Source organism: Phaseolus vulgaris, chromosome 8, assembly GCF_051622355.1.
Source record: "Phaseolus vulgaris cultivar YP4 chromosome 8, ASM5162235v1, whole genome shotgun sequence".
Lineage (NCBI taxonomy): Eukaryota > Viridiplantae > Streptophyta > Magnoliopsida > Fabales > Fabaceae > Phaseolus > Phaseolus vulgaris.
This window is the reverse complement of record NC_143505.1, coordinates 28,567,961-28,595,712: the sequence shown is the minus strand read 5'-3', so window position 1 is coordinate 28,595,712 and position 27,752 is coordinate 28,567,961. Positions and strand designations below refer to the sequence as shown.

Here is a 27,752-nt window from a genome sequence, read left to right as displayed (position 1 = left end):
TTTAATTTAACTAACTTATATCAAAATATTCAAAATTAAAATATTTACTACAATTTTAAAAAAAATTAAATTTAAAATAAATCAATCTATACAATAAAATTAAACATACAATAAATAATTTAAAATTAAAATGTTTATTAAACTATTATAAATTAAATAAATTTTAAATTTTAAAAAATAAAATATTTTAATATACAAATGCATGACTAGTGACTTTTTAAATTTATTGTCGTCTAGACCGACGCACAGCTTAAGCTCCAATCTTAGATGACACACAAAAATTAAGCTCCAATCCTAATTGACACACAAATTAATTTTAATATTTCTTTTTTACGTGTTTCACATGTAGTGATCTATCCATAAAAATCAATTTTATTTGAATTTTTGTTGGGTTTGGTTGATGAAAACGACGCTACATTACACCAACACAAATGTATGACAGTTAATCATACGTACATTTTTTTTAATGAAAATTAAAATGGTTTAGAGACTTGCGTATGTGAAACCGACGTACGTATGTGTAAGGCCTATCCTCTGTTATTTTTTTTTCTTAACCCCAAAACTTTTCTGGGTTAGAATAAACGCAGTAAGTAATACTTCAAACAAAACGGATACAAAATATAATATGGTGTTCATATTTAGGTTAAAGAAGCAAATAGTGGTACACATTTTTTTTTGCATGCATTGTAATATTTGCTATCTTAGTATGATCCTAATTAATGATTTAATCTCCCTGCACCTCTTGAGAATTAACATAAGGAGGATCAAAGACACTAAACGCTCTGAAAGCTGAAATGACGGCTAAAAGAAAGAAGCAGCAAAATGTGATGGCATGCAGTATCAAAGCCAACTTAACTTTGCTGCAAAACCTGCCATAGGAACTGCAGGCTTCGCTCCAAGAATCTTCCTTTGCACCATTGTAAGCAAGGTAATAGATCTCACTTATTGCACCAACTGATGTCATCGTTAGATATGCCACAATCTGTGAGAAGGATCAATTGTAGATACCTTAATAGATAAGCCGAAATATCCTAAAAGCTATAAGAATTTAGAAAAACAAATTATAGAAATCCTAAAGAACCACATGCTTCTTTCTGAAATACAATGAAAGAAGTCACAAGCCATTTCATGATCATATTTTTTCACCTTAATATCCTTAAGGTGAAATGCTTGAATACTATCAATTTTAACCATCATAAAAAAAAGTGTCAATATTTAAGAAAAAGGGAATTAATTACTAATTTGTAAATTTTTATTATTAATAGAAATTATTTTAGATATTAATAGCTTTTTAGTTTATAAAATGATTTGTATTTTAGTTCATATAAATAATAATTTAATTATTTATTTCATTTAATTATTAAATGTTGGATAATAAAAAATACTTTTTCCTTGATTATTTGTATAAGAGTGAATTTTGTGAGAAAAAATTACTTTTTTTTAAAAGTCTTCTTAACTGAATTTTGATCTAGTTTAATCAGTATTACTTTTTCTAATAGAATTTTAGGTTTTCCTAAAAAGTGGTTTTGTTATCATTATCTAAATCGTAGGAAAAATAATAGATTAAAAAATTGATGTCTAAAGCTGAATGAGTTAAAAATTGTATTGATAAAAGCTAAAATAAATGACTTTTAAGTATAATTACATAAGAATTATGAGGTCGAGAGATTAAATTAAGAATCAAACTGAAACTGAGAAGTAGGCTCTGAGGAGGGGTCCCTTGTTTCCTTAATTCACTTATGAATGGAATTATAAGAGTATAAAACAAAAGTATGAAACCTGATCAGAGAGAAAGAAAATCCATGCTTTGGATGCGTAGTATCTGAACCATGAGCAAGCAGCAGCAACAAGAGCATAACATGCACAGAGGGCACTGACTAAAACCATATACCTGTCAAAAAAAATTGTAAAATTAAGTGCTTTCATCTGCAAATGGAAGAACTCATGAGAATCAGTGGCTTGAAAGTGGAGAGTGAATGTGGTTCTTACTTGAGAGCAGAGAATTTGTAATATTTCAGCATTCCATAGCTGCTGTTGTCCTGCTGGTTAGTGACAGTAACCCATATGGTTGCCACAGATAAAGGAACCGCACAGAGCCTTAGAGACGAATCAAAGAGCTTAAGCATTGGAAGGTGATGTTTCTTCCCAGATGCACTATCTTCAATGCGTTTTCTATTTTATATGCAACGAAGCTGTTTGAGAGATTGTACAACATTCACACACGGAGTCATCTTAATGGGGTTGGTGAGAATAGTGGGAAACGCTTTTTCAGAGTACTTTGTCGTTGCTTTTATCATGTCCCACAAATACCATGATTGTTTCCACTTCTCACTGCCTTTTCTCTCCTTTTTCTTTATAGAAATTATACAATGATTTAATAATATTTTTAGTCAAAGAAATTTGGAATAATTTTAGTTTTTATCTCCTAAAAATATATTTTTTTTCAAAATTTAAAAATACGATATTAGTAAATAAATAAATATTAACTTTTAAAAAATAAAATAATTTTATTAAATTTAGGAATTAGATTTTAAGTTGAAAATTTATGGTCTATTATTTAAAATTTGAATATCTTTTAGTCACTTAAATTTTCTGTTTAGAAACTAATACCATATTATTTGGATACTAAAATTAAAAAAATTATATTTGAAGGACCGAAACTAAAATGTCCTAAATATCATATATTAAAACATAATTAAACCTAATACACTCCATATATTCTTTTTCCACCTCCATAAATTTTCATATTTTAAAAAATTCCCTCAGTATTATTTTGGATTACGTAATTCGGAAATCTTTTTTCAAATTCGTAATTAGCTTCTGGATTACATAATCTGGAAACCTTTTTTCATATGCATAATTAGTTTTTGGATTATGTAATCCGGAAGTCGTTTTTAGCTTCCAGATTACATAATCCGGAAGTCTCTTTTCAAATGCGTGTCCAAATTACATAATCCGAAAACTACTCTATGAGGATGACAGAAGAACCTATGGAGGTGCAGGAAGAAACGGTCTGAACTTATAAACTCTTAACCTAATTCATTCATGCCAAATTTTTCATGCCCATGAATATTTTCTTCTTACACTCCATACTTTTAAAAATTAAAAAATTACTCTTATATTTTATTGTTATTTTCTTTATTTTAAAATATGTAATATGAAGAATTTCTAAATTACAGAATTCAAAAGTTAATATTTATAAATTTTTTATTCTAAATTATATAATCAGAATATAAAATTTGTAAAGATTGTATAATTTGAAATGTAAATTTTGTATTTTACATTCTATAATCTAAAATGTAAATTTATATTATGCTATATCCCAAATTAGAAATAACCAAAATTATTGATATATTTAAAGGATAATATGTAATTAAAATCATGAAAAAAGAAATAGATATAAGATGATGTCAAGAATATATGACTTTCATTTCAGGACAATTAATATTAGAACTTATAATGCCTTCATATAGGATCCATACAAATAACAATAAAATCCTTGTTTATACAAGGAGTAGATACTCTTGTACTCGCAACACTAAGAGATAATAGACCAAAATAACTTATTGATCAAATATTAGCTATTTTTGAAACAAATCTACATGAAAGATCAATACATATAAATAATTATCCTGATTATTTGATAGTTTTAAACAACTTTCATGATATATGTTCTCGTCACTTGATCTTGGTTGGACTAGATGGAGAGCTCGATTTCTGGTATGTCTCCTCTTGGTGCACTGGAGGGGGCTCTACCTGTTGATCACACTCCGACAATCAAGTCAGTGAGAGCATACAAAATAAGTATTCAGTTTCAGTCTTAAGTATTCAGAAACAACATACATTTCTCGGGGGTCTCAAGCCCCTTTTATAGATATCCCTTTAACAACTTCTACTAATGAGAATATAATATCAACAGAGAGCATATAATCATAACAGAAAAATTACCTGATAACGTGCACCTCTTAACTTCAGGTGCTAACTACAGGAAAATATTTTGTTTACATGTGCACCATTGTTCTTGGGTGGAAACAACATTATTCTCAACAACTTTTATTTATACTTAACTAATATATGTATTATAACCAAAATAAAATATTTCTTTTATCTTTAATTATTTTTCTCGAGTTAACCATCAGTATCTGTGTCGAGCTCGTGACTCTTCTTTTGGGCCTAAAGCCGAGCTGACCATACCTAAATGTTTTCACCGAGGTCCCAAGCACTCTTGTCCACTACAAAAGCCCCCAGGCTCGAACCAAGCTTGATTACGCGAAGAGGTTTTCTAGCATTTGGTGGCTGACACAACGTTTTCCCCAGCGGGTAGGTGAGGTGCGGTTATCGAAGCGTTTCTGAAGAGATGTCTCACCATACTAGATTTTGGGTGTACACGTGGCATGGCATCAACGACCAGAAAGCACTACCGCTTCATTTCCCTCTTTAAACACTAAAACAAACCCATTTCTTTTCTTACTCTTCACGTAACCTTCATACCTCAGCTCTCTTGCGCTCTCAAACCTCTCATACACCAGAAAGCTTCCCTCACATTTCTTCTTCCCAATCAGCTATCACACCAGGTATTTCCTTCCACTAATCTCTATTATCGAATACTCATTCACCTTACCGATTGCATTGTCTAAACTGGGATTTTCTTTCTATTCGCCTTCTTTGTCTGAACTATTATTTCCTTTGGATTCAGTTTCGTTGTTTGAATAGTAATTTCCTTTGGATTCATTTTCTCTGCCTTGAACTGCTTGTATCTTTTGTATTCATATTCTCTACCTTGAAGTGCTTGTATCTTGTTTGTGTTTGTGCTTGTGTGCTAGTTATCTCTGCGATGGATTATTGTGTTATGTACTTGTACTAGACAGGAATGCTCGGGACGTCGGTCCAGGTATTTGGGGGAGGTCAGTTATGTTAGAATGTATGACTTTAAACTAGAGGGGGGTGAATGGTTTAAAGAGGGTTTTCGCAAACTTTTAAGTCTAGAATGCAATTACTTCGAGAAAACTTGATTCAGAATTCAGTTTGCCAAAAACACAATCAATTTAGCACAGCACCAGAAAAACAATCGGTTGTTTCGCAGAAACAATCGGTTGTTTATACCAGTTCACAAATATAAACTGAAATTAAAGAGTTCAAGGGATAGAGAGAATGCACACAGAGGTTTATACTGGTTCACTCTTAAACCAAGAGCTACATCCAGTCTTCCCAGAAACCATTGGGGAATCCACTAAGCAATCAACCCTAGATTTCTTACAACACCACCAAAGAAGTGACCTTGATCCCCTTAAGACACACACTTCATTTGGCTCAGCACAAACACCACTAAGAATGATGATCTTGACAACCTCAAGAGCACACAACACTTCTAAGCTTCACACACAGAGTTTCTTCAAAGTACAAAAGGATTACACTTGTTACAGAAAGATCTGAAATCAATACAAGATGAAAATCCTATTCCACACTCTCTTGGTCAAAGCAATCTCAAAGCAAACTTCAACTCTTCAAAAGCAAAATCAGTGAAAAACTCAAATTTGTTTTTCTTTGATTAAAACTCAGTTCTTGTTTGTTACATAATCTGAACAAACTCTTTATTGCTTTCAAAGACTGGCCAAAGCATTTAAAACTGGAGCGTAATCAGTTATAAAATCATTTAATGCTCAGTCAAAGCACAAAACAGTTTTCTGTTATGGTCCCAAAACAAACAATTGGTTGAATACTCGAATCAATCGGTTGTTTTGGTTTGGCAGCAAGTCAACCATCAAAAACAGTTTTCAACCTTTCTAAAAACACCTAAGTATAAAACAATCAGTTGTTTCGACAAAACAACAGGTTGTTTTTCACTTAGTTTGAAAAACACTTTCAATAAAAGGGTTTAAGAATGCTTAAGCTTTGGATTCAATCAAGAGTGGATTTACAAAGATAATCTACCCCAGATCCTATTCTAAAACACCTCAGCAACAACAAGCATATCCAGCCTTCCATCAAACTTCAAAGGGTTTGGATTCTTCAAAGCTTGAACACACTTGATTCAACAACTTAGGTGTTTGGGCCCAAGAGCTGGGTCGTCAGCTCGACCCAGATGTTGGTCAGGCCAGAAAAAGGTAATTAAGATAAAAGATAAAGAGATATTTTATCTGTTATCATATTATTTTGAAGATGAAAGATATAATTATTATTGTTTAAATCTGTTATCATATTATTTTGAAGACGAAAGATATAATTATTATTTTTTAAATCTGTTATCATATTATTCTGAAGATAAAGAGATATTTTATCTCTTGTGATAATATGCAAATTAGTTATATATTAATTAATACATGCTAGTTACATATTAATTAATATTGTTGAGAATAAAAGAAGAGCACCCGAAAATAATGGTGCACATGTTAAACAGAATGTTTTCCTGCTGTTAGCACCTAAAGATAAGTGGTGCCCGTTAGCAGGTGGTTTTTTTTGTTATGATTAAATGCTCTTATGTTGAGATTACATTCTTGTTAGAGAAAGTTGTTGACAGGATATCTATAAAAGGGGCTTGAGACCCCTGGTAAAACAAGGTTGTTTCTGAAGTCTAAAACTGATTTGATATCTCTAGTGCTCTCACTGACTTGATTGTTGGAGTGTAATCAACAAGTAGAGCCCCCTCTGTCCAACAAAGTCAAGTTCCAGACTTGCCAGGGAAGACTGATCAGAAGCGAAGCTCTCCATCCAGTCAACTCGAGGTCAACGGGCAATAACATTTGGCGCCCATTGTGGGGCACGATAAAACCTGACCCCATCTACAGTTGTGTTTGAGCTTTGAGCTTTGAGCTTACTAGTAAGGGACACTCTCAAGCCATTCTCACAGGCAATCATGGATGAGGTTGTGCCACCTCGCTATATCCCACCCAAGATGGCCTTTTTCACGAAGGTAGAGGACCCTGAAAGCCATCTTAGGAGGAACGAATGCCATTTGGTGCAAGATGTTAATGGGCACCTTCAATGGTTCAATGGGATCCCCGACGGACACATTACCTCTTTCTCCCAGTTCACCAGGTTGTTCAGAGAACAGTTCTTTGCCAACAAGGTTAAACCTCCAAGGTTGTATGACCTTTTTGGCGTGAGGCAAAGGGAGGGAGAGAGGTTGAAGGAGTATCTGATGTGAGTTGATTTTAGATTTATCCATTTTAAGGGTGACACTTTTTTTATGATTTGGATTTTTGCAAATATAAGGTGAGACCTAGGGAAGATCCCCATTGGACACGTACTTAACAAGATGAGCAAGGATATGATGGTAAATGTGTGAGGGGCTGCCTTTAGGGTTTGACTAGGTCAAAGCCACACCTTAGGGTTCTTCCTCTAGAAGCTAAGTCAACTTTCCTTCCTAAAGGGCTAGGCACAAGCTAAAATGATAACTATGTCCCCCTTTTATGCTAAAGGAACCTATTCTAGCCTATCTTACTATTTGGATTATGTGAGTTGATTTTAGGTTGTTCCATTTTAGAGATGACAATTTACTTATGATTGAGATTTTTGAACAATTACATGGTGAGACCTATGGAAGATCCACACTGGACCCGAACTTAACCAAGTGGTTAAGTAAGTGTGAAGGTTCACTTCCGAAGGCAAAAAGGAAAATCACATAATAAGGTGACAATGATGCATAGTTCAGAAATTAAAAGACATGAGAGTAAACACAATAACATGATGGAAACCGAATTGGAAAATGAAGCAAAAACAAATATAGGAAGCACAAATGAAAGTGGTGTATATGAATGGTAGAAAGGATGAAAGAAAGAATGCTTATGGTGGGAATTGAGAATGAACACGCCACTTGGAGTATGGTTTCTACAAGATGAGTGTAGGAGGGGCCGCCACTTGAAAGCTCTCAACTCATTCAAGATAAGACCTAAAGCTAGAGAACCAAGCCTCACACAATTTGTGTAGAGTTTTCTTCTATATTAAAAAATCAACATGAAAATACAAGGAGTAAGGCACCCTATTTATAGGAGATGGTGCATTGGTAAACAAGAAGCAAGGGTAGGATGGGAAACACTAAAAAGGGGTAGCCTTAGGCATTGACTCAATGTTGCACCCTAAGTCTTATTCTTCTATAAGATAGTTCAAATTCCTACCCTAAAAGGCTATGCTCAAGCTAAAGTGATAAGCACACCCCCCATATTATGCTAAAGGAAACCTATTCTATTGAGATTAAAAATAAAGACACTAGCTGATGCTCAGCTCCTAAGGCCTGTGCTCTACTCCTCGTGATCCTCTGGGGAAGGCTAGGCGTTGAAGCATTGGCTAGAAGTAAATCCTGACCTAGCCCTGTGTCTTGAGTCATGCTTCAAGTCATCCTCCTGGAAGGCTGGGCTTGGTCAGTGGGCGCACCCTCTTCTAGGTCCTCATCATGCTCTCCGGGTGGGAGAAAATTCGTCCACGAATTTGGAAAACTTGTAGAGAAAGGAGTCAGATCACTAGCATTGAAAGAATTACTTCCTAACTATGTATCAGGAAAATCTAACTCAAGCATTTTCATTAATCCTTTTGATACGTGATAGAAGTTTGGACTTCCTTTGAGTAGAGAAGCGATCCTTCCTCAAGTGAAGCCAAACCAAATCTTAAAATTTACTGCACCTTATTCCTTGGACTTTTTAACCTAAAATTTTTACCACACCTTACTTGATGTATTGTGGAGTTGGGATAAAAGTTTGGGATTAAAAATTCATTATAATTTTTCCTCAGTAAATTTTTGAATCATCTCTGCCAGTGCTAAAAAACAGTTTCAATCTCTTAATACTAGTACTACCGTGTTTGATTTATTTCTCTTAGAATACACATCCGTTTGATATAAAATTTGTTTATTTTGATCAAATATTGTGTTGAGATTCTCGCATGAAAGTTTCATACACAAAATGTTTCGAGATGAATTTTCACAAATTTTGGAAGTTTCATTGTCGGATTCATTCTAGAATTTCTCTTTTAAAATCTATTCTAGTTTTATTCTTAGGTTTTCTATTTGAGTGCTCACTGTTTTTGTTATCTTTAATTTACTAAAAAATCACTTTTAGCGACCACTCAAATCGATCGCTAAAAGCACTAATTTCGGTCGCTAAACACATTTGTAATCGAAATAGCTACCAAATAAAGATGATAGCGAAAACCCTAGTTGCAAAGTAATTAGCAACCAAAAAATAAATTGGTTGCAATTTTGCGACCAAAATTTCGGTCATTATTCAATCGCAGAAAATTTGATCACCAAAATTTCGAGAAACCAAATTAGCGACCAAATTTTAATGGTAAAATCGGTCGCTAAAGTAAAAGGTGATAGCGACCACCATTTTCGATTGATAATAGGTTGAAATAATTAACTAAAAAAATAAATTGTAGTAACTAATTCGGTGGCTAAATTGAAGACCTATAATGACCAAATTTATTTTGGTGGCTAAATTAAAGTCCTATAGCGACCAAATTTATTTCAGTGGCTAAATATTATTTTTTTTAATTACTATGATCGATATTATTTTTTTGCTAAATGTTGGGTTGGTCATTAATAACAACCACACTCACTTTCAGTTGCTAATGAAAGACTTTCAGATTTATCCACCAAAAACTATATTTATATGTATTATTAATATCTATTTTGAATGCACAACACCTTTGTAATGCACATCCTTATTTGTGAACAGAAATACTAAAAGTTGGCCTTATTTAATGGTTTTATCTCTTTCCGTTCACATTTCTCGCTTTATATACTACTTTGTCATATTCCTAGTTAGTGTTAGATTTCTATCTGTTTACACCAGATTCGTTGGTTTTGTAGGTTTACCATATGATATGAAACTGGTGAAATCGTAGCAGCGTTTAGCATGCGCAACAAAAAATAAATAAAAGAAATGATGAGGTGAATGAAATATGTAATAGAGAGTAAGATAGGAATGTAAACAAATAAATTACAAATGATTTTTAGTAAATACATATATAATACCTACATATCATTACACCTTTCTTTTGAATTGTCTTTGAAAGCATAGAACCCGTAACAACTAACAAGTAACTCAATACACAATATTTTGGGTGTTACATATTAGCTGTTGATAATGATGGAAGAGGGCCAAGCACATCTAACCATGAAAGCCAAAGCCCAACACTAGACCATGAAGAGCGTCTAGACCATGATGAGCGTCTAGCTAGAAGGATGGAGCGTCTAGGACGTCAAGAGGAAAGGCTACCCATGGAGCGTCTAGGAGGAGACCTAGACCGTCTAGGACCTATCACAAGGTCAATGGCTAAGCATATTCAAGCCCAATTGAATGAAGCCACGGATGGAAGAGAGAAAGCTTTGTACATGTTGCATAAAGGCCCATTAGGGGTGCTTAGTAATTAGAGTAGTGTAGAAAGCATATTTGAGTGAAACATTCTAGAAACTCTCTAGGTTTGGCCGGTCATGAGCACATGGCACATGGCTTTGTGAATTGCATTTAATTTGGTTTTCATTTCATTAGGCATTAGCTTAAAACTTACGACCAATTAGCTTATAAATAGGGAGGCCTACACCTTGTATTTGCAAGTTTATTGTAAGTAAAGTTATGTTGCCATTTTGTGCCAAGCTTTGCTTCTTCCTAGAATTCTAGGCTCTAAACTTCATCTCCTTCACCTCTCATTGGGTTGGCCGAACCTCCCTAGCTTCATACACATCATGCACCTTCAAGATCAACACCACTCTTAGGAGGATCTTGCTCACACACCTTCATAGCTTCCGCACCACTTTTTCTTACATGATTCAAGAAGACCTTCTTGAAATGCCATCATTTGGTATCATGAGCTATGGTTCTTCAAGATGAGTTGCTTTTGGTCTTTCATTTTTAGTTCTTCTTTACTTTCATGTTGTTCATCTTATTTTCCATAATTGTCTTGCTGTTTTTTACATTTTAATTTGTTTTGGTGTGCTTTGTGGAAGATCCAACCGAAGCACTTTTGTTCAATTGATCTTGAACAAGTTCTTGTGCAAATTGTGATAGGATTTCATACACCTTTGAGTTGCTATTTTCTTTTAGGCTTTTGAGTCTTTATTGCTTTCTTATTTGGTTCATATTATGCTTTTGAGTCTTTAATTTCTGAATCTTATATGTTTTGTCAAGTCATGTTCATCCACAATGTCAACAATTCTTAGTAGTCCTTTATTTGGCTTGATTGTTTCTTGATTTTAGGTATCTTTAATTGCTTTGAATCTGCTGTTCTTTGATCTTTTGGTGCCTTTTTAATTTTAGTTTGAGTTCATATTGTGTTTAGATCCTACACAATTCTATTTCACAAATTTCCATTGTGTTTAAACTTTGGTATCTTGCTGTTTTTGTTTTCAGTTTTCATAATCCCCTGTTTCAAATTTTCTGTGCTAGCTGTTTTGATCCAGAAAAATATTTTCACTCATAGGAAAATTTTGATTCTCTGGAATTTGCAATTTTGAAGTGTTATAGAAAGGCCAAAAAAAGAATTAGTCCAAAAGAATCAACAGAAAAAAATGATAAATCTTTTAAAATCAGTGTGCAAATATGAGGCGCTCCAGCTGGCGTAATTGAACACCAAAATTGAAAAATTTATTTAAAAAAATTGGTGTATGCGTTTTGAGTGATTCCAATGCCAGAATTTAGCTAAGATCTTGAATATCTTGCATATCAAATTTCAGAATCATATCTTAAAAACACAGCTCAGCATAAATTGGGGAAAAACACGTTTCTGGTCGACAACATTTTCCAGTGGTGCTGTTTTTTTTTATTTGGTCATCTAATTCTAGTGCCATTCTTAGGATTCTTTTGTGTGCCTACCTTTATTTTGGTACCTTTTATTTGCTTGCTTAATATTTCTTGGACCTCTTTCTAGTTGTCATAATCTAACTCCTTTTGGTGGTACTGTTTTATTCAATTAAATTGTTTCTTGCTTTTGTTCTTTGACCTCTAATTTGGTGCTGGAATTTATTTCTCCTTTGGTGCTTAATTGAATGGAAACTTGACTTGGGTAAGGTCTAGTCTTTTGATAGGTGCTGGAATTGGAGAATTAAAACCTTCATTCTAAGGGGAAACAAAGCCAAGGCCGAAACAAACATTCTTGAAAAACACTACAAACACTTGGAGGATCAACAAGCAAAGACAACAAGGAAGTGCATTTAGCAAAAAGAGGATCAACAAATGGAGTTTTTCTTAATTTCCTTACAACTTAATTTGTGTTAAATACTTCTTAATTACGTTTTAGACGGTGAGTGTGTTTTCAAGGGCTCAAAGTGTCCAAGAAGCCTCACCTAAGGCCGACTAGTATAGAATTCTTAATTAGCAATTGTTAATTGTTTGTAATTGTCTCTCTTTTTGTTTAGTAGTGACGCTTTGCATGCTTATTTTTGTGTAAACCGACTAGCTTTGTTAAATTAGTAGCATACATTTGTTTTCTTATTGCATTTGTTTTCTCAACTTACTTGTGTTATAAGTGCTTTACTAAGAGAAAGTTTTGTGTAAAGACATTGGGGATAGTTTTTGGCAAGAAAAAGGCTTGGTACTTAAGTAGTCCTTTGTGACTCACCTCCCTTACCTGGAAAACTATCTTCTTTAACTTTCCTAAACTTTCTCAAGGTCAAACACCTATATACACAAAGTTTTAGCCATGTCTTCTTCTTCTCACTCTCCAAAGTCTATTGAAAGTGAAGTAAAATCTTTGAAAACTCTTTTGAAAGAAGTATCACAAGCGTACAATTGATTTCTTTTAGATAATTGGAGAATGAGAACAAAATCAATGAGATGGCTAAAGCTCAAGAAGAGAAATCACAAAAATCACAAAAATCACAAAAATCACAAAAATAAAAAAAAACTCATACTCATGCGCAAAGGGAGCAAGAGGTGCCAAGGGAAACTAGAGTAGACCTACCTCATTTTCATGGCAAGGAAAATGTAGAAATCTATCTAGATTGGGAGATGAAGGTAGAACAACTCTTTGCTTGCCATAGGGTAAGTGAGGAACGTAAAGTACCCTTAGCCGCCCTTAGCTTCCAAGGGAACGCCATGTATTGGTGGACCTCTCTCGAAAGAGAAAGGCGTCTTCATAGACGCCGACACATACCTTCCTACTACCATAGGGAGTTGATGGACAAGCTCCAAAGACTCCAACAAAAAAACATGAGTGTGGAAGAGTATAGACAAAAAATGGAGCTCTACATGATGAGAGCCTCCATTAGAGAAGAGGAGGATACCACAATAGCTAGGTTCCTTAGTGGCCCATCACTTGAGATAAGAGATAGAGTGGAACTCTTACCTTACCAAGACTTGAATGATTTGGTTCAACTTTGCATTAAAGTTGAGCAACAAATTTTACGCAAAACATCAAGTCAAAAGGTGAGCCCTTACTCTAACTTTTATCCCAAGAAAGAGTTTAGAAGGGAGGGTAGTACATCAAAAGAAAAACCAAAAGAACCTACCAAACCTTTTACCAAAGAAACCTCCACCCCACCCATTCGAGCTAGAGATGTCAAGTGTTTCAAGTGCTATGGTAGAGGGCATGTGCAAGCACAATGTCCAAACCAAAAGACTTTGTTTCTTAAGGGTGTAGACGAGTACACTAGTGGTGAGGATGAGAGGGTAGCTCCACTAGAGGGAGAATTGCTTATGATTAGGAGAACCCTCAACAATCACCCAAGCACATCCATTGAAACACAAAGAGAGAACATATTTCATACAAGATGCAATGTTTTAGAAAACATATGCTCTCTCATTGTGGATAGTGGATCTAGTTGCAATTGTTGTAGTGCTAGGATGGTGGAGAAGCTTAAGCTACAAGTAGTTCCTCACCCAAAACCTTATAAACTTCAATGGCTTAATGAAAATGGGGAACTACATGTAGACAAGCAAGTGGAAATCAAGTTTTCCATAGGGAACTACAAAGATAAGGTTTTATGTGATGTAGTACCTATGGATGCTTGTCATATTTTATTAGGGAGACTATGGCAATTTGATAAGAAAACCTTGCATGATGGTCTCACTAACGAAATTTCCTTCACCCACAAGAATAAAAAGTTTGTACTTAGTCCTTTACCACATTCTCAAGTGGTAAAAGACCAAATACAAATGAAGCAAAAGATGGATGAGGAAAACAAAAAAAAAAGAGCGCTAGAAAAAGAGAAAATCCTTAGGGATAGGAAGACGTGGGAGAAGAGTGTTCCTTCCCACAAGGTTGGTCAACAAGAAAAGCCTCTTGAAAACGTTTTTGAAAACTTGCTTCTTGTTGAACAACCAAGCCTTATCTTTTGTAAAGGAGCACTTACATGCACTGCCACAAGTAGTGAACTTATGAATTTACCTCCTCAAATAGAAAATCTTTTAAGTGAATTTGAAAATCTATTCTCCCATGAGGGGCCCATTGGGCTTCCTCCTCTTAGGGGGATAGAACATCAAATTGACTTCATTCCGGGGGCAAGCCTACCAAATAGGCCTGCTTATAGAACCAACCCCGAGGAAACAAAGGAGATAGAGTCACAAGTTCAAGACTTGTTGGAGAAGGGTTGGGTTCAAAAGAGCCTAAGCCCTTGTGCTGTACCTGTCTTGTTGGTGCCCAAAAAGGATGGAAAATGGCGCATGTGTTGTGATTGTCGAGCAATCAACAACATCACCATCAAGTATAGGCATCCAATCCCAAGGCTTGACGATATGCTTGATGAATTGCATGGGTCAACTCTATTCTCCAAAATTGACCTTAAAAGTGGATATCACCGAATTCGAATCAAGGAGGGTGATGAGTGGAAAACCGCTTTTAAGACCAAATTTGGATTATATGAGTGGTTGGTGATGCCCTTTGGGCTTACTAATGCCCCAAGTACATTCATGAGGCTTATGAATCACACCTTGAGGGATTGTATAGGTAAATATGTAATAGTTTATTTTGATGATATCTTAGTATATAGTAAAACCCTAGAAGACCATCTAAGTCACCTTAGGGAAGTTCTTCTAGTGCTTAGGAAAAATAGTCTTTTTGCAAATAGAGATAAGTGTACCTTTTGTGTAGATAGTGTAGTTTTCTTAGGCTTCATAGTAAACAAAAAGGGAGTGCATGTAGATCCCGAGAAAATCAAAGTCATCCGCGAGTGGCCAACTCCACAAAATGTAAATGATGTAAGAAATTTTCATGGGTTAGCTAGCTTCTATAGAAGGTTTGTGCCTAATTTTTCTAGTCTAGCTTCTCCTTTGAATGAACTTGTTAAAAAAGATGTTGCATTTTGTTGGAATGAAAAGCATGAGCAAGCCTTTCAAAGGCTAAAAGCTCAACTCACCAATGCACCCATTCTATCTCTCCCAAATTTTTCCAAAACTTTTGAGATAGAGTGTGATGCATCGGGGGTAGGCATAGGTGCAGTTTTGTTGCAAGGTGGACACCCCATTGCTTATTTTAGTGAAAAACTCCATGGTGTCACCCTCAACTATCCCACCTATGACAAAGAGCTTTATGCTCTTGTGCGAGCCCTAAAGACTTGGGAACACTACCTTGTGTCCAAAGAATTTGTCATCCATAGTGATCACGAGTCTTTAAAATATTTAAAGGGCCAACACAAGCTCAAAAAGAGACATGCTAAATGGATGGAATTTCTTGAACAATTTCCTTATGTAATCAAATACAAGAAAGGAAGCACCAATATAGTGGCCGATGCTCTTTCAAGACGGCATACACTCTTTTCAAAATTGGGTGCTCAAATTCTTGGATTTGATCACATAAGAGAACTTTACCAAGAAGATCAAGAACTCTCATCCATCTATGCCCAATGTCTACATAGAGCGTAAGGAGGTTACTATGTGTCCGAGGGATATCTTTTTAAAGAGGGAAAACTTTGCATTCCCCAAGGAACACATAGGAAACTCCTTGTCAAAGAATCACATGAGGGGGGACTCATGGGCCATTTTGGAGTTGATAAGACTCTAGATCTTTTAAAAGCAACATTTTGTTGGCCACACATGAGGAAAGATGTCCAACGACATTGTTCTAGATGCATCTCATGTTTAAAAGCAAAGTCTAGAACAATGCCGCATGGACTCTACACCCCTTTGCCGATTGCAAATGCTCCTTGGGAAGACATTAGCATGGATTTCATTTTAGGACTTCCTAGGACTGCAAGAGGCCATGACTATATCTTTGTGGTAGTGGACTATTTTAGCAAAATGTCCCATTTTATTCCATGCCACAAAGTAGATGATGCTCAAAATATTTCTAAACTCTTCTTTAGAGAAGTGGTGAGACTCCATGGTCTCCCTAGAAGTATAGTGTCCGATAGAGATCCCAAGTTTATAAGCCACTTTTGGAAAACTCTTTAGGGTAAACTTGGAACAAGACTACAATTTTCAACTTCTTGTCATCCTCAAACGGATGGGCAAACCGAGGTAGTCAATAGATCTCTTGGAACTATGCTTAGGGCTATCATGAAGGGCAGCCACAAATCTTGGGATGAGTATCTTCCCCACATTGAATTTGCTTACAATCGAGTGGTTCACAAGACTACTAATGCTTCTCCTTTTGAAGTAGTATATGGTTTTAATCCTCTCACACCCATGGATTTGATACCTCTTCCTAATCCACAAGATTTTGTGCATAAGGAAGGAGTAATCAAAGCTGACTTTGTAAAGAAAATGCATGAGAAGATTAAACTCCAAATACAACACCAAAATGAGAAGTACACAAAATACAACAATAAAGGGAAGAGAGAAATAATTTTTGAGGAAGGAGACTTAGTTTGGCTTCACCTTCGCAAAGATAGATTTCCAACTCAAAGGAAGTCCAAACTAAGTCCCCGAGGTGATGGACCCTTTCAAGTCCTCAAGCGAGTCAATAACAATGCATATAAATTGGACCTACCTCTTGAATATGGAGTACATGACACTTTTAATGTAATTGACCTTTCTCCATTTGTAGGTACCAATGACGATGACGAGCTGGATTTGAGGACAAATCCTTTCCAAGGGGGAGGGGATGATGGAAGAGGGCCAAGCACATCTAACCATGAAAGCCAAAGCCCAACACTAGACCATGAAGAGCGTCTAGACCATGATGAGCGTCTAGCTAGAAGGATGGAGCGTCTAGGACGTCAAGAGGAAAGGCTACCCATGGAGCGTCTAGGAGGAGACCTAGACCGTCTAGGACCTATCACAAGGTCAATGGCTAAGCATATTCAAGCCCAATTGAATGAAGCCACGGATGGAAGAGAGAAAGCTTTGTACATGTTGCATAAAGGCCCATTAGGGGTGCTTAGTAATTAGAGTAGTGTAGAAAGCATATTTGAGTGAAACATTCTAGAAACTCTCTAGGTTTGGCCGGTCATGAGCACATGGCACATGGCTTTGTGAATTGCATTTAATTTGGTTTTCATTTCATTAGGCATTAGCTTAAAACTTACGGCCAATTAGCTTATAAATAGGGAGGCCTACACCTTGTATTTGCAAGTTTATTGTGAGTAAAGTTATGTTGCCATTTTGTGCCAAGCTTTGCTTCTTCCTAGAATTCTAGGCTCTAAACTTCATCTCCTTCACCTCTCATTGGGTTGGCCGAACCTCCCTAGCTTCATACACATCATGCACCTTCAAGATCAACACCACTCTTAGGAGGATCTTGCTCACACACCTTCATAGCTTCCGCACCACTTTTTCTTACATGATTCAAGAAGACCTTCATGAAATGCCATCAGATAATCTGCAAGGCAAGAAGACGAATTTAAGAGGAAAAAATAGTATGTTCTAATCAATGACGTATGTGCCGCCAAATGAAGAAGAGAGCACTTTCAGCTAACAGGGTAAAATTACAATTTGAAGAAATTGAATTAAAGAATTACCTATTCATCGCCAGCAAAATCGTTATCGGGAGTGAGAAATAGCATGCACTGGCATTCCTTCCTATCAAACAAAATCAAGAATTGAAAATCAATACCTAAGAGGCACAATTTAGGGCTAAATGATTTCTCATCCATGTTTCATAACCAAAAACAATCAATATACAAGCGTTTTCATAGCACAAAAGCAGGCAAATGGAGATATTATTTTGTATATATAACTCAAGAATCAAAGTTACACTGCATCTGACAAAAATATAAACAAAGGCAGTCAGGTTTTATACCTGATAAAAATATCCCCACAACAGTTTTTAATGGGGTTGATAGCTTTTATATCTGACACACCACAACACCCCAACTAAGTACTTGGATGAACCACCCCAACTGAGTACTTGATTAAGGAGATATAAATAGCATATCAAGAACTAAATTATCTCAAAAGCATAAGCAGTTAGGCACTTAGGCCCAAGCCTATGGATGAATGGATTTTACATATAGCAAGGTTGTGCTTCATCCCAAAATATAGCTTTTGTAGCCTAATTTTACCAAGGTCACTTTCTTTGTTGAAGTGGATTTAGGCTTAGCTTTGAGATTGTAGAAATATAATTATAAATGGTTGTGATCAATGTTGTCAAGATCGGCGAGTGCGCTTTTACGATTTTTTTAGGCAAAAACGAGTTGGATCGGACCCTCTTTGGATCGGAGCGATCCAGTAATCCAAGGGTTGGATCGGACGATCCATGGGCTTCCCCAATCCATGACGCGACCCAAAAAAAACCCTATTGCGCCGCTCGTGCTCGTTGCTGCCTTCTCATACCGCCGCGAACGTCGTCATCGCCTTCACACACCGTCGGGAACGCACGTTGTGACGACGGCGAAGCATGAAGAAGAAGGAGCTGCGGTGGCGGCGCCGCGCATAAGAAAAGAGGAGTTGCGACGGTGCTGCGTATAAGGAAGAAGATGTCGGCACTGTGGAATGTGGTGTGTGGTGTGCTGAAACCCTAAATAAAAACCTAATTCAAAATTTAAATATGGAATGTGGTGTGTGGTGTTCTGAAACCCTAAATAAAAATCAGAGCTTACTTAAGAGACATAACTTTGGACCAAAGCACATTTCAATTTTAACCTAATAAAACCTAATTAAAATTTAAATATGGAATGTGTTGTGTTCTGTGTGCAGGTGAAACCCTAAATAAAAATCATAGCTTACTCAAAATTAGGTTTTTTGAGCCCATTTAAAAACTTACAACTATTTTCATCTCCAACACATTTTTTGATCCTATGATTAATATGAATGATTTTGTTGGATAATTTATCTGTATTAAACATTATCTTGAATCTACTTTTAATTATGTTATGTATTTGAACCATTTCAATGAATTAGGAATTCATTTTTAATTATTTTATGTATAGTAACTCGAATAGTAACTCTTTCGAGTCGAGTTACGATCTCCGAGTTACGAGATTTTTTTCCCTCTCCGATCTGCCTCCGAGTTACGAGTTTGACAACATTGGTTGTGATTCTTGTGAGATCACAACAATGTCTCTCTGAAAGTGAATTCAAAGAAAATTATAATTGTGATTATGAAGAAACTAAAGGTAAACAACCTTTAAAGGTAAACTGTGATTATGTAATTTGCTTGAGTTGATTTGACACTTTACAATTTCTTTACATTCTAGCACCTTTAATTCTTGTCTTTAAATTCAAGTATTTTTTACTTTCATGTCCTTAAATTCAAGTACCTTTACATTCTTGTCTTTATTGTCTTGCTTTTTATTTTCCAGCACCTTATTTTCTTGCTGAATTTTTTTCAGCCTTTCTTTATATTCATAACATTTTTCGTTTTGAATATGTTTCTTATTATGTCTTCTATTGATCTTGCCTTTTACTTTGAGTCTTATGTTCATTAATGTTCTAGATGTCCTTGTTTTGATTCTACTTACTTGCTTTTAATTGTGAAGTTTACAAATTAATTAGAAACTTGTTTAGTAGAAGTAGATTTAAAGTTCCAAACACATGATTTCAAGTGTTCAATTATATTGAATCCAACTAAACTTTTTTTTTTTTTTGTGAAAATTGAAAGTTCTTGAAAATTTGCATGATGCAACCTATGTTCATTCTTTGCCATAAGTCACATTAGTATAAAAAAAAAAACAGTAACAATTTTCAAAGAAAATTCGTTAAAAACAAAAAACAGCAAAGAACATTTTACAAAAGAATCTTTGGTTATCACTTGGTAAAGAAAATCATTTTCCAAAAAATTATGGATTCAACTTGATTGGCAAATTGTTTTTAACATTGTGGAATTTTTTATTCTTTTGTTTTAACATTTTTCTAAATAAACATGTTTCATAGTTAAAAGTTTAGTGAGTTTCTTAGAGTCTTCTTTTGTACTTTTTCTTGCTTGTCATTTTTTTTTCAAAGTTTTGTCATATCTCTTTTCCAACTTTGGTTTAGCCTTTTCTTGTTTAAGTTTTTCTTGTTTGTCTTTTCTTTCTTTCCTCAAGTTTTGTGGTGAATTACCTTGAGAAAGTGTTGAGGCTTTGGCATTATTCACTTGAGAGTTTGTCAAACCACAAGAAAGACCTTGGTTATGGGAATAAATTTTTTCTTTGAGTGGTTGAGTGCTTTTATTCAAATTGTCGCAAGCTTTACATTTCTTACTAACTTCTTTTCTTTAAATTGTTTGTTCCTTGTGTTTCTTGTTTGTTATGACTCATATTGCAAGTGGTGCATCTTCCAAACCGCAACCCTATCACAAAGTCCACCTTTTGGGAGAACTTGTGGAGGTCAAGAAGTGCCTTGTCCACAAAGAAGAGAGAATATGCCAATTTGCGAAAAGATTGCAAAGACTAGAAGAAGCTCAAGCGAGGCACAATTAAGAAGAAAAGGAAGAATGGATATTGCACACTTTTCACAAACGGCACCATCAACACCAACCACAACCACACCATTCTTTTGCTTTTGTAAAGTTACCTAGTTTTAGTGGGTCCAATGACCCTTCTTTTTATTTAGCATGGGAAGCTAAGGTTGAACATCTCTTTAATTTGTATATGGTCACCGAGGACCAAAAGGTTAGATTAGCTTCCCTAGTTTTTTTAGACTATGTCAATCAATGGTGGCAACAAACTGTAATGGACATTGAGCTAAAGAGGCCAACCGTGGTCTTTTGGTATGATTTGAAAGCATGTATGCATGCACGGTTTGTTCCTCCTCCTTATAGGAAGGAACTCTTGTTGAAGCTCCAACGGCTTCATCAAGGACATATTACAGTAGATGCATGATAATGAAGAGTCAAAGATAGTTAGGTTTGTAAGTGGTTTAAGGTGAGATATTCAAGATATTGTAGAATTATATGAGTATTCTTCTTTCAAGAAAGTGGTTCACCTAACCATCAAGGTGGAATCACAACTTTTAAAGAAAATCTTTTCCAAAAATAGTCATAATGATGACTTCTACAAATCTTCTTGGAAGGATACAAACAACAATTCTACAAACTCTTCTCCTTCCAATTTTTCAAAAGAAACCAATTCTTCCCACAAAGTTTCTAAACACAATCTTTTTCCCTCTGCCCCTAAGTCACCCACCAAAACTTCAAGAACAAAATGTTTTAAATGTTTAAGTTTTGGACACATAGTTACCAATTGTCTAAATAAACAAACCATAATGTTACAAGAGGTAAAACAAGACCAACTTACATTAAAAACCAAAAGTGAAAATGAAAGAGAAAAAGAAGGACAAGATAACATGGGTCTCATCCCTTCACCTCCAAGTTGTTTTTCTTCCTTGTCTTTTTCATTACCTAAACATTCTAAATACCTGACATATTTGATTAAGAAGTTTAGGGATGGTATTCCAAAACCTCCTAAAGGTTATCATATGAACCTTCTAAGAGGATTTTCCAAAAATCATTTCATCCCCAAATACTCTTTCCAAACATGTCATGTAGCTAGAATTCAAACATGTCATCTCCCTAAGATTCATGAACATAAGTTTGATTCACACCTACCAGATACAACTCATGTGAACAAACTCACTATGTTATTTGCAAAAGTACTAAATTCGAGGACGAATTCTTTCGCACCTAGGGAGCATGATACAAACCCAGAGATGACTCAAGCCACAACTTGCAAATCCCAAAAGGGTCAGTCATCTTAACATCCAAAGTCGGGCCCCACCAAACCTCGAGACAACATCAGTAGAAGAAGAAGCTATAAACCAGAGCACCTAAAGTTCTTCCTGTTAGTCTTCTCAAATGTTTAGAATATGTTTGTAAATAATTTGGACTCACTTAAGGGGTCCAAATAGCTAATATAGGCTAGAATAAGGTATCATTAGCATAATAGGGGGTGTGGGTATCATTTTAGCTTGTTCCTAACCCATTTGAAGGAATTTTGACCTAGTTTCTAGAAGGACAAGTCTAGGATGCGGGATTGACTTAGTCAAACTCTAAGGTTGTCCATTTTTTTCCCTTTTCTCATCCTTCCCCTTTAGCTTGTTCTCCAAGGCTCTTTCACCTATAAATAGGAGGCCTACCTAGTGTATTTTACAAGTTGAAAATATAGTAAAGAAATTCTGCACAATTTTTGTGAGTAGTGAGTGAGTGTTCTCCTCCAAATTAGGTCTTATCTTGTGAGATATGAAGCTCTCAAGTGGTGGCCTCCTTTCACTCATCTTGGTGATTCCATCCCATCAAGTAGCGTGATTCATCCTTGTTTCACCATCCATAAGTTCTTCTTTCATAATCTCTTCCATTATTCCATTTCCATTTCATCATCTTAAACATGTTCTTAGTTTTGCTTATTTGAATTTCAATTCAGTCTTATCTTTGTTTCTTTATTGTTTGTTCAATTTCGCACCATATTTGTCATCATTCTCACCATATAAGTGTGTTTTCTTTTTACCTTTGTGAAATGAACATTCACATCTACTTAATCATTTTGTTAAGTTAATGTCCAATGAGAATTTTCCTTAGATTTTCACTCTTTAATTGTCTTAAAACCTCATTCATAAATATTAAAGTGTCACCTAATGATCAATCCTAAAATCAACTCACATCAAAACTTGAAGGAAGACAATCAAGAAAAAGGCACACAAAAAGGATTCAAAGATACTTACTAAACTTTTAACAATGAAACTTTTTCTTTAGAAATTGTTAAAGCAAAAGGATAAAAATTCCACAATGGTTGAAATCAATTTTTCCAATCAAGTTGAAACCCAAAATTTTGAAAATTTTTCTTTAAGAATTGATACCACAAATTTGCGTTTTCACTTCTTCCTTTTTTTTAATACTAGTTTTTGAATTATGAAAATGAAATGTCCATAGTTTTAATCATGCATAATTTCCAATAATTCCAATTTTCACAAAAAATTTGGGATTCAATATAATTGAACACTTGAAATCTTTTGTTTGGAACTTTAAATCTACTTCTACTAAAACAAGTTTCTAATTACTTCTCAAACTTTCAAAATTAAAAGCAAAGTAAATAGAATCAAAGTAAGGACTCCAAGAACACTAATGAACATATGACTCAAAGCAAAAGGCAAGAACACAATAAGACACAAAAAATAACAATCCAAAAATGAAACAAAGCTATGGAAAATAAAATGGCTGAATGAAAATTGCAAGGAATGTAAAGACAAGAAATTAAAGGTGCTTGAATGTAATGAATGTAAAGTGTCAATCAACTCAAAGCAAAATAAGCTCAAGAACCTAAGCTCTGATACCACATGATGTGAGTTGATTTTACGATTGTTCATTTTAAGGTGTGACACTTTACTTAGATTGAGATTTTAGGAATTTAAGAATGAATACCTTAGGAAAATCCACATTGAACATTAACTTAACCAAGTGGTTAAGTAGATGTGAAGGTTCATTTCACAAAGACAAAACGAAAAGACAATTATAAGGTGAAAATGATGCTAGAAGGTGTGGAATTAAAGAACAAGGAAAAGAAACCAAAATAGAATTGTCGAATGGAAACAAGGAAAACCAAACAAGAACATGATACAAAGAGTAAAAATGGAATGACAATGGAAGAATAGATAAAGGAAGAAGAAAGCTTATGTGATGGATTTAAGAAGTGGAACACGCCACTTGGAGTGTGATTGACCTCCAAGATAAGTGAAGATAGCCGCCACTTGAGAGCTCTCAATACTTACAAGATAAGACCTAAATGCTAAGAGGAATGCAAACCTCACTAACACCTCACACAATTTGTGCAGAGTAACTCTTCTCCTATTAATTTCAACTTGTCGAATATAGTAGGTAGGCCTCCTATTTATAGGTAGAGGAGCCTTAGAGAACATGTTAAAGGGGTAGGATGGGAAAAGAGAAAAAATGGGCAGCCTTAAGGTTTGACTAAGTCAAACCCGCATCATAGGCTTGTCTTTCTAGAAATTAGGTCAAAATGTCTCCCAAAAGAGCTAGGAACAAGCTAAAATTCTACCCACACCCCCTATTATGCTAAAGGTACCTTATTCTAGTCTATATTTGTTATTTGGACCCCTAAAGAGAGCCCAAATTATTTACAACATATTTGTATCTTATAGGAAGACCAAAAGGAAGAATAGTTGGTGTGATGGTTTATGTTCAGCTCATCTGGTGAGGTCCATGTGATCCTTGGTGGGGTTATCAATTGGTCGTTGAGATGACTGTTCACCATGTGCTTTGTCTTTTGCTTCCTTGGTCATCTTTGTAGCTACTTGGGTTGTATCAAAATATAAGGAATAAAATAAATACAGGACAAATGATATGGACTTCCCATGCGTGGAAGAAGCTCTTGCACAACACCAATTTTGCTAAACTAGTTATAGCAAGTTTCTTTGGCATCAACACAAATATCCCTTACTTGAAAGTTTTCTACAATGTTGGAGATCCCACATCGACTAGAGATTAGAGCCTTTCATTATATATAAGTGGGTGCAAACCTCAACCCTATGAGCCGGTTTTATGGGGTTGAGTTAGGCTTAAAGTCCACTTTGTAATATGGTATCAGAGCATGTTTTCGAGTCTATCCTAGCGAGTATTTGTTGGGCTTATCGTGCCACCCGCTATCGGACCGCTATCGGATCACCCATAATATATAGTCCCACGCTCGAGTTGGCAGTCTCGACGTGAGGGGGGTGTGTTGGAGATCCCACATCGACTAGAGATTAGAGCCTTTCATTATATATAAGTGAGTGCAAACCTCAACCCTATGAGCCGGTTTTATGGAGTTGAGTTAGGCTTAAAGTCCACTTTGTAATATACAAGATTCAAATAAATCTTTTAAGAAAAAGATGTGACTTTAAATGAGATCCATTTATCTCATACAAATCATCAAACTTGTATGACATGTACAAATTAGTTCCAATAAGCAAGATACAAAATGAGAATATTTAGTGAGTTCTGATTTTAGAGACAGTGAGAATTATTATGGTTTAAGGCAAGGATTCAACAAATCTAGAGTAACGACAATTAAGAAATATGTAACTAACTTATCCTCAAGTGTGTGACCTAATCAAAATTCTAACAGGACAAGTTCAAGCCAAATAAAAGAGAAGTATTAAAGAAGTACCTTATTATTTACAAATAATGTGACAACACTTCAGCATTAGTATATCTCAACCTGTAGCTTTGTCCCAACCCAAGTGAACATCACCAAAAACATACCTGCATTATGATACACCCAAATTTTAAAAGAATTAAAAAACAAAGGATATTATTATGTTTACAACTTAGAAGGTTATGTTATACAAATCTCCAATTAGGAAAGACTAACCCGTAGGTTCATATGGAATATATCATTAGTTTTGATTCTTTCTCAATTTGAAATGTGCGTGTGAGATTACCAAATAAATCAAACCTTGAACAAAGGAGAAAGAAAAACCTATATTCATAGTAGTCGGACCATGCACCACAACGAGCCTTCCCATAATCCAAATAACAATCCCCATCTCTTAAGGGACCCGCTTAGCTGTAACAGAACAAAGTAATTAATTGGAGATTCTCAACTGAAATTGTTTATAAATATAGTCCGAAATACCTTTTTTTACTAACTCTAATTTCGCATCAGGATGGATATCATGCCACATCTCAAGCCATAGTTCCCTCATTAGCACTGGTGATCTAACTATGTTCTTGTGATTTGCTACATGAATATTATGTCAATTTACTTGTATGTATACTTGTAGTCAACTATTTTATGTTAAAATTTAGAACCTTGAAGTTGTTGAGATCAGACTTACTCATCTATGAAAGTATTAATCACTACTAATCAATCAATAAAACAAATTATGGGTTGCAACTTTCCCTATGGATTTTTTCAGTCACCACTTAATCCTCCAAAATGTTTGCCATCAAATTACTCTGAGATATTTTTTATCATCAAATTAGTCCTCAAAGAACCTTTTTATCATCATTCTAGTCTCTTCATAATGACCAATATGATGACATTTTATATCTACCTAGATATAGTCTTCCATAATCATTAAGTTGCTACCAAATTAAACTTTTTCACCACTTTATTCCTTTACAGAGAACCAATACAGTAATAATTCAGATCTTTGAAAAACAAATTTGGTGACAAGATAAAATTTTAAAGAACTAAGATGTTGACAATTTCAATATTTGAGACTTTGATGACAATTGGTTTTAGGGTTAGAATGGATAAGCATCACGCCAGCAACAGTTCTATTGAACCAGATGCAACCTGGCTGGAAACATCTCACTCAAACAAAAACTCAGTGATTGACTGTATCCTTAAACCAAATACCTGACCATCCATTATTTACATAAGCAGAGAAACTAGCATTCACAGTTTAACATGCACAAAGTATTTTATGTTATCTATTATATAATTCTGTTTTGTAAATGTAGTAATAAATGGTAGATATGCATTCAAAAGTTGTCTCCATTTGTATTAAAAAGATCTCATAGATATAGTAACCAAAATTGCAACACAAAACAATAGTCCTCATATAAAAAACCCAAAAACTGCAGCAAGTGATCCAAAATCATAATTCAATTAATCAAAATTTGTACAAAGAATAACCTAAATGGGCTAATCAGAATTTAAAATAATCTCACAAACCATTCTACTCCTTGGTTCGCGCCTTCCCCATTCTCTCCCCTTCCTCCAAACTCAGCCTCCTCGAAACTCTCCGCTCTAACCTCGTCGTCCTCCAACGTTAATTTCCTCTCCAGAGCCTTCGACGACCACGTCCCCCTCTCCTCTCACCGAAACCCTTTCCAAGTATACTCCTTCCTCCTCCTCTTCGTTCTGCTCGCTCTACACTCCAACACCTCTAAGATTCGTTCCCTCTCACATTTCAAATGCTCCATTTCGTTTCTCAACTAGACGGACAAATTATTCACTACTTCTTCTCAGAAATTCTTCAATCACGGAAACAACGCTCTACAGTAAATCACGTTCGTCGCTCCTTCAGATGTAGGGTCTTGTAACGATTAAGGGATTTTTTTGTGTGATGTAATGTTAGGATAGGACATGAAAACAGAAGGCAATTTTGTGCGAACTGAGAAACTAGTAATGGTATTGTACATATGTATTTAATTTATAGTATACATAATAAAAATAATTATTATTTTGTGTGCACTAACTATCACATAGATTTAATGAATTCAAAATAAATTATAAAAGTTATAAAAAAAATTACTGTCGGTTAAACTTACATTTAAATAATATTGTGTCCACTTTGTATGTTAATATTAATAAATATAATTATTATTTATAATAATTATATTTTTTATAAATATGTTTATTAATTAATATAAAATGTTATTATGGATATTAATATTATTTTTATATTTGTTTATTTTAATATATGCATAATTAAATAAAATATAAATGTTAATTTAATTGCTAATTTGGTGACAGAATAACCAATTCCAATTAGCATTAGCCAGCGAAATAAAATTGGTAGTTAAAA

General features: G+C 34.8%; 1 protein-coding gene and 1 long non-coding RNA gene across 2 annotated transcripts; both read right to left on the bottom strand.

The window, feature by feature from the left end:
- Positions 1-612: 612 nt before the first annotated feature.
- On the bottom strand, positions 613-2,264 carry LOC137826481 (CASP-like protein 2D1). The gene is made up of 3 exons (XM_068632456.1): positions 1,990-2,264; positions 1,780-1,891; positions 613-982 (listed from the first exon to the last, which is right to left on the bottom strand). The coding sequence occupies exons 1-3, from the start codon at positions 2,124-2,126 to the stop codon at positions 725-727; spliced, it is 507 nt and encodes a 168-aa protein (XP_068488557.1). The 5' UTR covers positions 2,127-2,264; the 3' UTR covers positions 613-724.
- Positions 2,265-3,484: 1,220 nt separating this feature from the next.
- On the bottom strand, positions 3,485-27,333 carry LOC137826136 (uncharacterized). Its single transcript, XR_011083415.2, has 4 exons — positions 26,897-27,333; positions 25,694-25,780; positions 25,382-25,476; positions 3,485-3,756 (listed from the first exon to the last, which is right to left on the bottom strand). It is a non-coding gene; the product is annotated as an uncharacterized LOC137826136 (long non-coding RNA).
- Positions 27,334-27,752: the final 419 nt, after the last annotated feature.